This window comes from Salvelinus fontinalis, chromosome 17 (assembly GCF_029448725.1).
Source record: "Salvelinus fontinalis isolate EN_2023a chromosome 17, ASM2944872v1, whole genome shotgun sequence".
Taxonomy (NCBI): domain Eukaryota; kingdom Metazoa; phylum Chordata; class Actinopteri; order Salmoniformes; family Salmonidae; genus Salvelinus; species Salvelinus fontinalis.
In genome coordinates, this window is record NC_074681.1 from 29,283,727 (window position 1) to 29,300,806 (window position 17,080).

General features: G+C 43.3%; 1 protein-coding gene across 7 annotated transcripts in view; it reads right to left on the reverse strand.

The window, feature by feature from the left end:
• LOC129814121 (astrotactin-1-like) overlaps window positions 1-17,080 on the reverse strand; it is a 269,237-nt gene that overhangs the window by 213,233 nt on the left and 38,924 nt on the right. For all 7 annotated transcript variants that reach the window (XM_055866935.1, XM_055866939.1, XM_055866938.1 and 4 more), the window contains exon 2: window positions 9,380-9,567. In XM_055866935.1, the coding sequence (XP_055722910.1) occupies window positions 9,380-9,567 (188 nt within the window). The remainder of the gene's footprint in view (window positions 1-9,379; window positions 9,568-17,080) is intronic.

The window sequence follows — 17,080 nt, forward strand, 5'->3', positions numbered from 1 at the left end:
GAACTGTCCACATTTACTTTTTGTCAGCCAGCTAACAGCAAAAGCACTAGCCTATGTCAATCTACTATCCCCCATAGTACAAAAGTAGACCTATTCTAATCTGTACAATAAATACATCTTCCAAACTTAGTCCGGGACAGTTGTGGGATGCGATAGATCCCAAATTAATACAACCACTAGCATAATTTTTAGGCAATGTGGCTGACACAACAGATCAGAACGTTTAGCTTAAAATGTTGATTGACTATTAGGCTATTTATTCACATTATAAGCGCAGCAATGCGCACACATCAGTAGGCTATATGCCAAATATTCCATTAGCAGGACAACACCATTATCAAAAGTGACCGCAAATGTGATTATGCATGTAGTGATTTTATTATGAAGGAGCATTTTCATGGTGAAAATTATCTTCCTAAACTTTAAACTTGTGTGCTGCTTATGTATGCCAGTTAGGCTCTACACCCCTTGTAACGTGGATTAATGTGCTAAATTTACGAAGTCATTTAGCCACTTAAAGTTGTGATACAAACCTTATCAAAACAAATAGCCCTAAGGGCTAGGCTACATGAGGTGTGCGACTATGATTAGAAAAAGTAGCAAAAACGGCATTGTTTCTTGCTGGGCATGCTAGGATCCCGAGTGTCACAGCAGACTAAGGCACTGCATCATCTTAGTGCTATAGGCGTCACGATCCCGAGCTGTATCACAACCAGTCGTGATTGGGAGTCCCATTGGGCGGCGCACAATTGGCCCAGCGTCGTCTGGGTTAGGGGAGGGTTAGGCTGGGGTAGGCCGTCATTGTAAATAAGAATGTGTTCTTACTGACTTGCCTAGTTAAATAAAAGAAAAAATGAATAAAAAATTCACAAATTATAATATACAAGTGATAGGCTAATATTGTAACCCATCAGACTATTTTTGATTTAATATTGTCTTTACTTAAACTAAATAATATATGTGTGACATTTGTTTTGAGTTAGAATGGACCATTATCATGCACCTGTCACGAAACAGGGTCAGGGGGAAGAGTAAATGTCATCTGTCACGACAAGCCCTCGGGGTTCTCCATGGTGTTTTAGGTCAGGTCATGACTAGGGGAGTTTCTAGGTATTATCACGGTCCGGAGACTCCAGTGACGGTCCACGGTCCGGAGACTCCAGTGACGATTCACGGTCCGGAGACTCCAGTTACGGTCCACGGTCCGGAGACTCCAGTGACGGTCCAATGTCCGGAGACTCCAGTGACGGTCCACTGTCCGGAGACTCCAGTGACGGCCCACGGCCCGGAACCTCTAGCGACGGTTCACAGTCCAGAGCTTCCAGCGACGGTTCACAGTTCAGAGCCTCCAGCGATGGTCCGGAGACTCCAGTGACGGTCCACGGCCGGAGCTTCCAGTGTCGGTCCACGGCCCGGAGCTTCCTGCACTGGTGCCATGGCCGGAGCCTTCCACTGCGCCGATGCCCAGTCCAGGCACGGCGTCCAGTCCCGCTCCATGGTCGGAGCTTTCCTCTGCGCCGGTGCCCAGTCCAGGCACGGCGCCCAGTCCCGCTCCATGGCCGGGGCCTTCCTCTGCTCCCATACCCAGTCCAGGCACGGCGCCCAGTCCCGCTCCATGGCCGGAGCCTTCCTCTGCGCCGGTGCTCAGTCCAGGCACGGCGTCCAGTCCCGCTCCATGGTCGGAGCCTTCCTCTGCGCCGGTGCCCAGTCCAGGCACGGCGTCCAGTCCCGCTCCATGGCCGGGGCCTTCCTCTGCTCCCATACCCAGTCCAGGCACGGCGTCCAGTCCCGCTCCATGGCCGGGGCCTTCCTCTGCTCCCATACCCAGTCCAGGCACGGCGTCCAGTCCCGCTCCATGGCCGGAGCCTTCCTCTGCGCCGGTGCCCAGTCCAGGCACGGCGTCCAGTCCTGCTCCATGGCCGGAGCCTTCCTCCGCGCTGGTGCCCATTCCGGGCACGGTGTTCAGCCCGGCTCCATGGCCGGATCCTAGAGTGGGTGCTACGTCCCGCACCGGAGCACCTTTGAGGGGGGGGGGGGGGGGGGGGGGGGGGGGGGTACTGTCACGCCGTGACCATAGACCCCTCGGGGTTCTCCATGGTGTTTTAGATCAGGTCGTGACTAGGGGGGTTTCTAGGTATTATATTTCTATGTTGGTGTTTATGGTTCCCAATTGGAGGCAGCTGATAATCGTTACCTCTAATTGGGGATCATACTTAGTGTGTCCTTTTTCCCACCTGCTATGTGGGATATTGTTTTATGTGTGTGTCTATGTGCGCTATGTATTTCACGATCGTTATGTCTTTGTTGTTTTGGAAGTCTCACTATCATTAAAATGTGGAACTCTACTCACGCTGCGCCTTGGTCCAATTATTCATACGACGGTCGTGACATCATCTATGTACTTAAATAGCGAATGGAGGACGCTTTTCCCGAGGTTCATTTTCATGCCAGCCAGGTAGGCTATACTCCTGTTGTAAAGATTAGTAATGTACCTAATATTAGGAATGTTGGGAAATACTTCTAGTAGAAAGCTGATGGGATCCTCCTCTTTTTAATAGAGGCCATCACTGTTTTCTCATGCAATTGCATAGCCTATAGAAATGTTGCACAACATGAGCTTAGGGGCTTTCATGAAGTGTTTGATTGACATCAATGCAAATGTAATTGAAAATCTAGAGTGATTAGAAGGACAATAGAGTGCTGAGTACCAGGCAGTTAGCAAGTTTAGTAGGCTACTAATGACCATCAGCAGCATCAGAGCTTGGAGAAGCCTAATTACCGTGACTAAACGGTCACGTGGAATTTGACTCCCTTCATGACTCATGACCGCCGGTGTGGCAGTAATAATATCACCGCAACAGCCCTGGGTATGATCATTAAAGAATACACAGTACGTTCTCAGCTATGATGTGGACGTCCCCCTAGGGTCAATACTGGGGCCCCTCCTGTTCAGCCTGTACATGAATGATCTGCTTTCTGTCTGTACTGGGTCTGAAGTTCAAATGTATGCAGATGATACAGTGATATATGTGCATGCAAACAAGCTGCACAAGAACTCGCTACTGTAATGGTCAAGGTTACAAAGTGGCTCAGTGACTCATGTTTACATCACAATGTAAAAAAAAGAGGGCAACTGATGCTACGGAGACAGATGCCTATGTGTCAGGGGAGAAGTTCCAGGCTGTATCCGATTTTAAGTACCTTGGCATCATACTTGATTGCAACCTCTCTTTTAAAAAGCAGGTGAAAAAGGTAACTAAAATAACAATTCATCCTAGCTAATTTCCGATTCATACAACATTTTTTGACTACAGAGGTAACAAAACTGTACTTCAATGCTATGATACTCCCCCACTTAACTTCACTAGGGTAGGGGGCAGCATTCGGAATTTTGGATGAAATGCATGCTCAATTTAAACTGCCTGCTTCTCGGGCCCAGAAGATATGATATGCATATAACTGGTAGATTTGGATAGAAAACACTCTAAAGTTCCAAAACTGTTAAAATGGTGTATGTGAGTATAACAGAACTGATTTGGCAGAGAAAAAAAAAAAATGAGAAAAATCCATTCAGGAAGTAGTTTTTATTTTGGTTTTGTAGTTTTCTATTCAATGCCATTGCAGTATCCATTAACTTAGGACTCAAACTGCAGTTTCTATGCCTTCCACTAGATGTCAACAGTCGGTAGAAATAGTTTCAGGCTGGTATTCTGAAAAATTAGGGAATAAGAGCATTCGGAATGACTGGACGCTAAAGTGTCGCAGAGCTTTTTCATGCGCTCGACAGAGAGAGAGCAATTCTTGTTTACCTTTTAAATTGACAACGTTATTGTCCGTTTGAAATATTATTGATTATTTAGGCTAAAAACAACCTGAGGATTTGAATATAAACATCGTTTGACATGTTTGTATGAACTTTACGGATACAATTTGGATTTTTTTGTCTTCCTGTTTTGACTGCTTTTGAGCCTGTGGATTACTGAAGAAAACGCGCGAACAATGCGGAGGTTTTTGTATATAAAGAAACTTTATCGAACAAAATAAACATTTATTGAGTAAATGAATGTCTGCTAAGTGCAACCATATGAAGATCATCAAAGGTAAATGTAGTAACCTGGTATATTTATGTTTACCAATAGATGGCAGTATTGACTCAAGACGGGGGTTTGCTTCCCGCTATCCGTAGCTATTTCCTATGTCTGCCTATTTAACTATGATTAAGAAAGCTTCAGGTAGGTTTAAGCCAGGTGCATAAGATAATGTAAATCTAAGTTACAATTAAATACTAAACCGTATGTAAGTCTCATGAGTCGTAATTCTAAGAAGCCTTTAAGGATACTACAGTAAGGGATTCATTTTATCTCTATTTATGACTCTGACTCTGTTCTACTTGGCTGGTTACTGTTTGTAATGAATTGTCTGCTGGGCTATGTTCTCAAATAATCGTAAGGTATGCTTTCGCCGTAAGGCATTTTTAAAATCTGACACCGTGGTTGGATTCACAAGACGTTCATCTTTAAACCTGTGTAAAATATGTTTTGTTTTCTGAATTTTTATAGTGAGTATTTCTGTATTTGAATTTGGCGCCCAGCAGTTTCACTGGCTGTTGAAGAGGTGGGACGCTAACGTCCCACATACCCAAGAGAGGTTCCAGCGACGGTTCACAGTCCAGAGCTTCCAGCGACGGTTCATACTGCTAGACTAGTTGGGCCCAAGCTTGCTGTACAGAATTAAAAGCCATTCAGTCAGTCTACAAACAGGCTCTCGATTGATAGAAAGCCCAATAGCCATCATCACTATTACATCCTCATAAAGCATGAGCTTCTGAGTTGGGAATATCTTGTGCAATACACTGTCTTGTACTCAAGATCCTCCTAAATGGCCTGGCTCCCCCTCCACCTAGTACTTTTTTTAAAACAGAAAACCCAAACTCATGGCAGCAGATCCACAAGGTCTGCCATGAGAGGTGACTGTATAGTTTGCTTAAGGAAAAGCACCTTTTGTCAATCTGCTTTCTCTGTGAGAGCTTCCCATGTCTGGAACACACTGCCACCAGACACACAACTGCACCACATATCGCACCTTCACAAAAAACATAAAGATATGACTTAAGCCCAATCAGACTTGTGAACATAATCCCTAGCTGCATATTACAGCTCTCCATGTTGTCTGTTGTCTGTAGTTGTGAGGTGTGGAAAGACTTTGTTACTTTTATGTATTTTGTTTTGTTGCTTTTTGTGTAATTGCTCTGTCTGCGTGCTACGTGTTGCTTGTCCAATGATGCGCTGCATGTTTGTCTGCATTGTTATAGAAAAAGTTTTTAATAACCTGCCCAGGGACTGAGCTTTAAAATTAGCTGGCTAGGTAAAACCGGCGCTTTTACTGAAATGTTGATTAATGTGCACTGTCCCTGTAAAAAAATATGTTTTACTCAAACTCTTGAGAGATTCAGAATGTGAAAATGTAATCTCATGAAAATGAAATAAATGTGTAATCTATTCTAAATATATGTTTAATTATCAATAGTAGAAGTCTCAATTTGCTTAAAACAACCGAGAGAATATAAAAGCATTACTAGCGTAAGAGTTTTGGGATTCTCAGCAGGACTGTCTTAGCTTTTTCGAAACATTGACTAGCTAGCTTGTAGTATAGTTTAATTTGCTGTATAATTATGTGGGAATTTGTTTGATTGACAGACTCAATACTGTGCCATCGGTTCCCAGCTGGAAGAGATACACACAAAAAATACTTTAGCCTTCGAAACTATAAACATAATACTTCATTCAAAATGTTGGTTTAGATTACTCTAATTGAATTTCCTCTTCCTTCCATCATTCCTTCCGGGTGGATATGTGTGGGCCCCTTAAATTGTATAACATTACAAACTTAACTTTAAGGATCTTCTATCATTAATATTGTTTACGTAGCGAGACAATCTTCAAGTTCAGGGGCTTGTACTTGCATTAATGAATGAGTCACTGCAATTCTGCTTGCCCGATAGACCTTAACTGATCTAGATGACATTTGAGGTGCAAGAGGAAATAGTCATTCTGTTAAAGGGTGTGATCAGCCATAAATCAAGGTATTATCGGGCACTTAAACCAGAAGTGCAAAGGTCTGAGGGGTTGCCCAAAGGAAAACTGTTGGTAATGTTGTAAAGAACGTCTTAAGTCCGGGGCCCGGAAGGGACAATCATTTCTGAATTTCTTATGTGATATTTTTTAATTGAAAGTATGAAATCTTCGTTGTTTGAGTTATTCCTTCTGATCACCTAGTACACAAATAGAGATATCAAACTGTTATATTATATCAAACAGCAAATATGAGTTAAATATGGACTGTTTACTATACACTAAGTGTACAAAATATTAAGAACACCTGCTCTTTCCATGACAGACTGACCAGGTGAATCCAGGTGAAAGCTTTAATCCCTTATTGATGTCACTTGTTAAATTCACTTCAATCAGTGTAGATGAAGGGGAGGAGACCGGTTAAATAAGAATTTTTCAGCCTTGAGACAATTGAGACATGGATTGTGTGCCATTCAGAGAGTGAATGTGCAAGACAAAAGATTTAAGTGCCTTTAAACGGCGCATGGTAGTACGTGCCAGGCGCACCAGTTTGTGTCAAGAACTGCAACGCTGCTGTTTATATTTCATGCTCAACAGTTTCCGATGTGTTTTAAGAATGGTTCACCACCCAAAGGATAGCCAGCCAACTTGACACCACTGTGGGACGCTTTCGACACCTTGTACCTTTCGACACCATGCCGCAACGAATTGAGGCTGTTCTGAGGGCAAAAGGAAGGTGTTCTTAATGTTTTGTACACTCAGTTACTCCAATACATCGGAGACATTGTAAAAATATATATTTTCAAGATCAATTAAGCTATGCTAAATGTAGGCTATTGTGAGGGTTATAGTATTTTCATGCACATTTTAGTGTTATTTAACATTTAAAAAAATATTGTATCTGCCTCCTCTTCAAAATGTGTTTCTTGTTCTACTATAGGTTGGCCAATAGAAAATAAATTCCTTCTGTGTTGCTTCTGCTCCCATCTGCATCAGATTTCTTAAAGCTATACTGTCAGTTCCCAGGAAACTCGATCCTCTTAATTCCCATCTGAGACGGGAATTAGTAACCCTGGCTGTAAACCAGCAAGAAGGAGCACTGGGATGTTTACTAAACACCTTACCAGCAAAATATGTGAACTTCAAATGTATATATAGGAGGAGAAGCAAAACATACAAGACTTAGGGTTCTATTCAATCTGTATTGCTGATGCGTAACAGATTGCGTAGATCAAAATGTTAAGGTCATTTCCGATTGAGCTGCATTTACCGTGAATGCGGTCTCCGCTAACAAGCTGTAAAGCTGAACCTCCGCAATACGGATTGAATAGAGCCCTTACACTATTTATTCTTTTAGGAAGAACACTGGCAACCTGTCAGAGAACATTGGGGACTTGTCTGAAACCTTAATCCAATGTAAACAGTGACCGATACAGCGCATGAGCCATAAGAGTCCCTAAGAGCTTATTTCCTACCACACAAAATCTCCTCATATAATGTTCAATAATTTTTTTGTATACCACAGCTTCTCAAAAATATATATTTGGGATGTCTTCTTTCATGCAGTAGCGTAGGCATAACGATATTCCTCTCTCCATCTATACCAGAGGTACTCAACTCTTAACCTATGAGGTCCGGAGCCTGCTGGTTTTCTGTTCTACCTGATAATGAATTGCACACACCTGGTGTCCCAGGTCTAAATCCGTCCCTGATTAGAGGGGAATAATGAAAAAATGCAGTGGAAGTGGCTTCGAGGTCTAGAGTTGAGTTTGAGGGATCTATACCATAAATAAGATCACAATATTAAGGGAAATGAAAGTTGCCGTGTGATGCCCTTTGCTGTTTTACCAATGTTCTGGAGCATTTGTAAACATACAAAGGTTTTCCAATGCTGTGACTACACTCCCTTTGCATTTAACGGGCATAGTAGAGGTCTTCCTGCAGAAGGAGTGACTCTATAAAAGGGTGGCTCCACGTGTGGTGGATGGTGCAGAGTAGTAGGTGTTAGGGGGTGCTTGTTGTTCCCTCTGCCTCTGGGCCAAAAGAGAACTGAGGACATGTGTTTCGACTTGCAGGAGCTCACCTGCGGCTGAACATGGAACACAAGGTAATTCATCCATTATGGATGTTGAAGCAGAGCAGCAAAGGAGACTGTGGTCACCTTGTGGAGGAAGAAGCACACCAGCTCTTATCATGGCAGTTTGAATGGCAACTAGGTGAGGGAAATCCCTATCCCCTTCTGGTGACAAAACTGAGTTTGGTGCAGTTCAGTGAGCCTGCATCTCCATGAGATTAAGCCCCAGTTATAGCTGGCCTCTTTTCAAGCCTCAGGTTGGACTGCATTCATCCAAGAGCTTTAAACTGTTCCATGGTGGGCCTGGTGGTCTGGCAATGAACTGTGCATGACAGGTCAAGCTGCTGTGTAGAATCCTGGCTTGAATCATCTGCCATCGAGCCATGCTGGTGGCTGTGGCGTATGGCGGAACAATGGAAATGGCTCAGTGACATGTGTGGGGTGGGGAGAGAGTGGCCGTTAGTGGGAGAGAGAGTGGTGGGGCTGTGTCTCGGGGCAGCACGTATCCTCAAGGAGCTGACGAAGTGATGCAATGCTGGATTTATGAGGCGGCCCTCCAACTGAGCGACAAGCTGCAGCGAGCGAGGCCGGAGCGGGAGCACAGCGCAGCAGCCATCTGTTGCTAAGTCTGTCCTATCTGCATGCTAATCCTTTCACACCTCCATAAGAGATTTGTGACTGTATTGTCGAGCAGCTTTTAGGATAAGGAGATAGCAAGGGGAATAAAACAAGGAAACAACAGCCAGAAGGATGTTAAATTTAGATATGGAAGAAAATATGAGATGGGAAATAAGTTTACCGGCGGATAATCGTTGCATAGATAAATAAACTGAAAGAATATGAAAATGTTTCAGTCTACCTTTTCATTGGGTACTAACATGCAAAACATGCAGAGGAGACTCAAGGTCAGCATATCATTTGACATTCAGTAAGTGCCTCTACAATGTACCTAGTACCTACTAGAATAATTGTTCTCATGCTGACTAATCATTTGTTAAAATGTCCAGATGTACTTTGCATTAAAAATCTGTCATCCATCAATGTAGCTGTTCAGTACAAACCTTCCATTGTAACATGTCCACATGTACCAAGAAATGCACAAAGTTCTAATGCTTATATCAGAGCAGCGCACATAATTGAAAAGTAACATCCTTGTCCAACATCTTTATCAAACAGCACAATAAAACACTCTCCATTCCAACCCGAGCCCCACCCAACCAGCACAGTACCGTACCATGACAGAGATGTGAAGGATGCGTAACTCTTCCTCGGCAGAGTCGCTGGCAGGGTAGTCTGTGGCGGACAGGCCGGGGAGGTTCTGGCTGCCATCTTGGTGGTGGATGTGAAAGAGCAGCGTTCCGTTCTCCATCCACTGCTGCCGCCATCGCACCAGAGGAATGTCCTCAGAGTTACCTGTGATCTCTGCCAGTCATACAGGACACACAGATAAAAGGATGAGTGACACTTTCAAATTCCAACATTTCCATTTAAAATCTTATCATATGAGTGAGCGAGGATATGGACCTGGGTTATGAAGCATATTATGATGAATTATTAGTGCATAACCTTTTGGAAAATCTTATGTGCCTTTACAAATATCCATTGTATTATTTTCCAGTAGGGTAATAACTATTACCCTAGTACAGTATGTATTACCCATATAGGGTAAATACATTTAATAGCACCCCTTTTGAAATTAACAAAACCTTCCATACATATTTGCCTATTGTAGAAGTGCTTCGCAAGTTACTGTTTGGACCTGAATGCCAAAACATTTTAGAGATAAAGGTGGTCAAAGTTGACCTATTGTCACGCTCTGACCTTAAAGATCCCTGTTTATTCTCTATATTTTGGTTAGGTCAGGGTGTGACTAGGGTGGGTACTCTAGTTTTTGTATATCTATGTTTTCTTTTTCTTTGTTGGCCTAGTATGGTTCCCAATCAGAGGCAGCTGTCTATCGTTGTCTCTGATTGGGGATCATACTTAGGCAGCCCTTTTTCCCACCTTCAGTTGTGGGATCTTGTCTTTGTTTGGTTGCATGTATTTTGCACGACGAAGCTTTCATTCGTTGTGTTGTTTATTTAATTTTTTTTACTAGTTCACATTTTAATAAAGTATGATGAACCCAAATCACGCTGCGCCTTGGTCTACCCTTAACGATGAACGTTACAGAAGATCCCACCACCAACGGACCAAGCAGCGTGGTCAGGAGGACTGGACCCGGGAGGAAATCCTGGAGGGAGAAGGACCCTGGACACGGGCCGGGGAGTATCGCCGTCCAAAGGAGCAGATGGAGGCAGCGAGAGCGGAACGGCGACTATACAAAGAGTTAGCTCAACGACGGAAGCACGAGAGGCAGTCCCCAAAAACATTTTTTGGGGGGCACACAGGGAGATTGGCGGAGGTAGAGTTTAGACCTGAGCCAACTCCCCGTGTTTACCGTGGGGAGCGTGTGACTGGTCAGGCAACGTGTAATGGGGTGATGCGCACAGTGTCTCCAGTGAGCATTCACAGGCCGGTGCGCTCTGTGCCAGCGCATTGGCCGGGCGGAAGTGGGCATCCAGCCAGGACGGATTGTGCCAGCTCTACGCTCGAGACCTCCAGTGCGCCTCCACGGTCCAGTGTATCCGGTGCCTGCTCCACGCACCAGGCTTCCAGTGCATCTCCCCAGTCCGGTGAGACCTGTTCCGGTTCCACGTACCAGGCCTCTAGTGATGATCCATGGCCCAGAGCCTGTAGTGATGATCCATGGCACGAAGCCTCCAGTGATAATGCATGGCCCGGAGCCTCCAGTGAAAATCCATGGCACGAAGCCTCCAGTGATGATCCATGGCCCAGAGCCTGTAGTGATGATCCATGGCACGAAGCCTCCAGTGATAATCCATGGTCCGGAGCTTCCACTGATAATCCATGGCACGAAGCCTCCAGTGACGATCCATGGCCTGGAGCCTGCAGTGAAAATCCATGGCCCGGAGCCTGCAGTGAAAATCCAAGGCCCGTAGCCTCTAGCGACGTCCCCGGTCCGGAGCCTCCAGCGACGGTCCCCGGTCCGGAGCCTCCAACGACGGTCCCCGGTCCGGAGCCTCGAGCAACAGTCCCCAGTCCGGAGCCTCCAGCGACGGTCCGCAGTCCAGAGTCTCCAGCGACGGTCCGCAGTCCAGAGTCTCCAGCGACGGTCCGCAGTCCAGAGTCTCCAGCGACGATCCGCAGTCCAGAGTCTCCAGTGACGATCCGCAGTCCAGAGTCTTCAGCGACGAGCTGCAGTCCAGAGCCTCCAGCGGTGGTTCCCAGTTCAGAGCCTCCGGCGATGATCCACGGTCCGGTTCCTACGGCAACGATTCACGGTCCGGAGTCTCCGGCGACGATCCACGGTCCGGTTCCACAGAAACGGAGGGATCAGCGTAGGGAGCGGGGGCTACGTCCCGAACCGTAGCCGCCACCGAGAGTAGATGCCCACCCGGGCCTCTCCTATAGGTTCAGGTTTGCGGCCGGAGTCTGCACCTTTGGGGGGGGGGGGGGGGGTTATTTTGGTTAGGTCAGGGTGTGACTAGGGTGGGTACTCTAGTTTCTGTATGTCTATGTTTTCTTTTTCTTTGTTGGCCTAGTATGATTCCCAATCAGAGGCAGCTGTCTATCGTTGTCTCTGATTGGGGATCATACTTAGGCAGCCCTTTTTCCCCCCTTCAGTTGTGGGATCTTGTCTTTGTTTGGTTGCATGTATTTTGCACGACAAAGCTTTTCGTTCGTTGTGTTGTCTATTGTTTTTTTTTCGCTGGTTCACATTTTAATAAAGTATGATGAACCCAAATCACGCTGCGCCTTGGTCTACCCTTAACGACGAACGTTACACCTATTATGCATACCCCACGTCTTCATCACTGGAAAAGATAAACAGTTGAGATTGATATCATTAAAAGCTTCCAAAGAGGGTTGTGAAAGTTTTTGATCATTTATTGAAAAAAAACATGTTAACCTTAATGTAAATTATTTAAAACTTTTTCAGATATACATATGTTGTAGCTTAGATCTTATTTTACATAATGTACATTTTTTGTGTTGTGCCTGCCATCGATTGTGACACAACATGCTCTTGAATACAGTGTGTGTATCATATTTTGGCTGACAAATGTACTAACATTTTAATAAATGTAAACTTTCAAATGGTACCACTTTGACTTGAATGGGAATTATACTGTCAACCCTCCATAGGAAACCTACTGAAATCATAGAAATATAGATAATAGACATGAACATTTAAGTTGACAGTCAACGGTGGGTGGACCAGTGGCCATCTTTGTGGTAGTAATTAGAAGTAAAAATGTCAATGGTTGTCACGTTGGTAACAACGATTCGGGAGACAGGCGCAGGAACGCGTAATATTTTTTGGTCATTATACCCCAAATTACGGCGTGCCGTGTAAGGGCACGGGGACGAAGAACAAACAAACACATAACAAAAACACCGGGTTGAAACCCAAACAAAAGAGCAAGGAGTACCTCAAATAAATACACACGCTCACAATGATTAACCCACGGGACGAGACCCGTAATCATCAGAGCAATCCACAATGGCACGAAAGACAAAACACACAGCACAGGTAATCACATGCACCAACGGATATTGTAACAATAATCAACCCCCCATGCTGAACAAAGGACACATATATACAAATACAATCAGTGGGAATAGGGGACAGGTGTGTGTGATGAAAGTTCCGGAGAGATCCGAGACAATGGTGTACCAGCTAAATTGCTTTGGTCTAAACAGGTATTCCCCAGGAGTATGCGCAATGCCTTCAAGGGTATGCTAAATAAAAATGTATTTCACATTTAAAAAATACAAATATAACATTATTATTATTTATTTATTTTTTAATTCACATTTTCAAACAGTACATTTATATTTCCCAACAGGGCTATACATTTGGGTGAGGTTTTTTACTTGCCTGAGTAGCCTCGCTTCACTGCCAAAAATAAAATTAAACTCTCTAGTGTTCAGCAAAATGACAACACAATGTCAAATACAGGTAGCCTAGGTCAAATAATTAACATCCAATCACATTAACCGTTACTCCACATTTTAGAAACAAAACAAGACAATTTGAAAAATAAGCCACAAGAGTTTTTTGAGCGAGACAAATGACGACTTTCGACTAGTAAGACATATAAAAGCAACAGATACCATTAATAAGAAGGGTCTAGAAGCGTCTTACATGGTGAGCTACTGAGTGGCTAGGACAGGCAAACCCATACTATTGTGGATAACTTAATTCTTCATGCTGCCGCGGACATGGCTGGGACAATACTGGGGGAAAAGGCCAAAAAAACTATACAGACAATGCCTTCATCAAACAACACTGCTTCACAACGCATCAGTGATATGGCAGGAGATGTTATGAAACAATTATCGCTTCACATACAAGCCAGTGAATTATGTGCATTAAAGCTGAATGAGTCAACAGACGTGCAGGCCTGGCACAGCTCCTGGTATATGTCCGTTACGTTTATGGGGGGTCAATTAAGGAAGACATCCTCTTCTGCAAACCATTGGAAACCAGGACAACATGAGAGGATATCTTTAATGTCCTGGACAGCTTTGTGACATCAAATGGACTTTGGTGGTCAAGATGTGTTGGTATCTGTACTGATGGCGCAAAAGCCATGATAGGGAGACATAGTGGAGTGGTAACGAGCGTGCAAGTAGTTGCTCCTGATGCCACTTGGGGACACTGCAGCATGCCAAGTGAATGCTTGACAGCTTGAAAGACGTTTTGGACACTACAGTGAAAATTATTAACTTTGTTAAAGCAAGGCCCCTGAACTCTTGTGTATTTTCTGCATCATTCAATGATATGGGCAGCGACCATGTAACACTTTTACAACATACAGAAGTTATTGTTATCAAGGGGCAAAGTATTGACATGGTTTTCCTTTATTGAGAGAAGAGTTTAACGTTTTCTTTACTGACCATAATTTTCACTTGTCTGACCACTTGCATGATGACGAGTTTCTCACACGACTGGCCTATCTGGGTGATGTTTTTTCTCGCCTGAATGAACTGAATCTAGGATTACAGGGACTCTCCGCAACTATATTCAATGTGTAGGACAAAATTGAGGCTATGATTAAGAAGTTAGAGCTCTTTCGGTCTGCATTAACAGGGACAACAAACAGGTCTTTCCATCATTGTATGATTTTTTGTGTGCAAATGAACTCAAGCTTACGGACAATGTCAAATGTGATATAGCGAAGCATCTGAATGAGCTGGATGCGCAATTACGCATGCCCTGCCCTTGCATGCCCTGCCTCCAGTCCACTTACCGATATCTGAACAAGAGAGCCTCATCGAAATTGCAACGAGCGGTTCTGTGAAAATTCTATTTAATCAGAAGCCACATGCCAGATTTCTGGATAGGGCTGCGCTCAGAGATTTTTGCCTTGGCAAATTGTGCTGTTCAGAAAGTGATGCCCTTTGCAACCACGGACCTATGTGAGAGTGGATTCTCGGGCCCTCACTAGCATGAAAACTAAATTCGGGCACAGACCTGGGGTGTGTGGAAAATGATTTAAGACTCTTTAACTCTCTCCAATACAGCCCAACATTGCAGAGTTATGTGCATCCTTTCAAGCACACCCTTCTCATTAACCTGTGGTGACTTATTCACCATTTTTGATGAACAAATAAGGTTTTATATGTAAGATGGCTAAATAAAGAGCAAAATTATTGATTATTATGATATTATTGTTTGTGCCCTGGTCCTATAAGAGCTCTTTGTCACTTCCCACAAGCCAGGTTGTGACAAAAACTCACACTCATTCTTATGTTTAATAAATGTTTTGTATAGGTTTGTGTGTGGCAGGCTTACAATGATGGCAAAAAACAACATTGAGAGTGCGCTGACCCTGGTGCTAGAGGGGGTACGCAGCTGGAGGTTGAATGTTTCAAGGTGTACGGGACCATAAAAAGTTTGGAAACCACTGGTCTAAAGGAATTTGCCCATTATATGAATTTGTTTCTAGAATTGAAATGGCATCCACCCAAGAACATGTTGTGTCTCAACCGATGGCCGGCACAACACAAAAACCTAAGATGATGTAAAGAAGGGTCTAAGCTACAACATATGCAAATATAAATAAAAAAATCTGAGTTCCCACGTCTTTAGATAATTGACGTTAAAGGTAAAATAAATGTCATAATTGTTATTAAGAAATGTATAAAATAGTTTGACAACCCTGTTTGTAAGCTTTAAAATAATTTCAAACTCAACCGTTTATATTTTCCAGTGATGAAGACATGGATGTCTCATGGTGTGGTGGGGTATGCAAAATGGGTCAACTTTAAACACCTTTATCTCTTGAATGTTTTGGCATTCAGGTCCAAAAAGTTACTTTCTCACCACTTCTTCCAAGGGCAAACATGTATGGAAAGTTTTGTTTGAATCAAAAGGGGATGCAGTTGAATTAAAAATGGATTTACCCTATAGCTACTGTATACACTGAAACATTCAGTTCTTTAATTGTGATCTAACTGTGAGTGCTTTTAATTGCATGAGTGCAGTGTAACTAGGTTTATCTGACACTTACTGATGGCACTGTGCCGCAGCAGAGTGGGACCTCCCGGTAAATACAATTTAGGGGCTGGCTTTAACCTACATACAAATTATCTGACAAAGTGACAGGACATTTTTACAGCAGAGAGTTCCCTCCAGGGTCTGGTTCAGCATAAGAATGTTATTAATGAGTCCATCGCCTCTCAGCATGAGGCCACCAAGGCACCAACACAAAGAATGGATTAAAGTAATGTGATTACGGCACAGTATTAGTGTACCACTATTAGAAGAGTACCTCATCTTAATGCACCATGCAGCCTTAGATCACTAAATCCACCATCTCGGTTGGTTACAGTGTTTTGGAGGGAAAACAAAGCATCTGCTTATCAAAAACACATCCGGGGATCTTTGTATCAACTGCATTATTGATTCTATGAATTATACATTAATAATCATCAGATGAAAACATAGTGGGATTTACTGTGAGGTTATTTCCATTTATTGGAAAATAATCTAGAAATCAATACATGGTATTTCAGTTATGAACACAGAACTGCATTAATGCCATATTGCATTTAGTAAATATGCTTCAGTGAGAAAATGATAATGATCGGGTAACCAGAGGTCATATAGACGAAGATGATTTATTTTGGGATTCTCAAGATACTAACTTAGAAATACTTATATTACATTTTTTTACTTTTGGATTATGTGCATATTGATATTGTATTGCTAGATATTTCTGTATTGTTGGAGCTAGGAACATAAGCATTTCGCGGGACTGTGTACACCCCCATTACGCTTTGATTTGATTTTGATTTGAAATAAATGGCCATTAAGTGAATATAAAAATCCTAGAGCTGTAAACCTGAGAGAGTAATTTCAGTATAAGTATTCTAATGTTAAAACATGGAGGCCGTCTTCCTGACTGTGTTTTAACATTTTAGCTGATATGTTACACTAACAATTTTGTGACCGTTGTGTTCTGTAGGTCTCTAATTGGTACACTTAGCAGCTGACAAGTAAACCAATTAATCAAATTATTCAGTTAAGATAGGGTGCCATTTAGCCTGGAGCATATTCTGAAATTAAAACTAAGACAGTGATAACACATTTCATGTGTCAATAATCTTTTTTTTTTCTCAGACCTTTACTCAAGCAAAGACTTGCTTTGAGCTTTGTTCATTTCACACAGTTTGTGGTTGCTACGGCAAAGACACATTTGAAGATTTTTTTTGAAGATTATCACCAGGCAATCACAGGTAACACAGCTATGGTTGAGGGAGGTTTTCACCACCGACAGTACAGTAGGTCTGGAGCTGCATGTGTTATAGGAGGCATGTTTCCCAGGGGGAGAGAGTGCCATATGGAGAGAGCTCTAGTCTG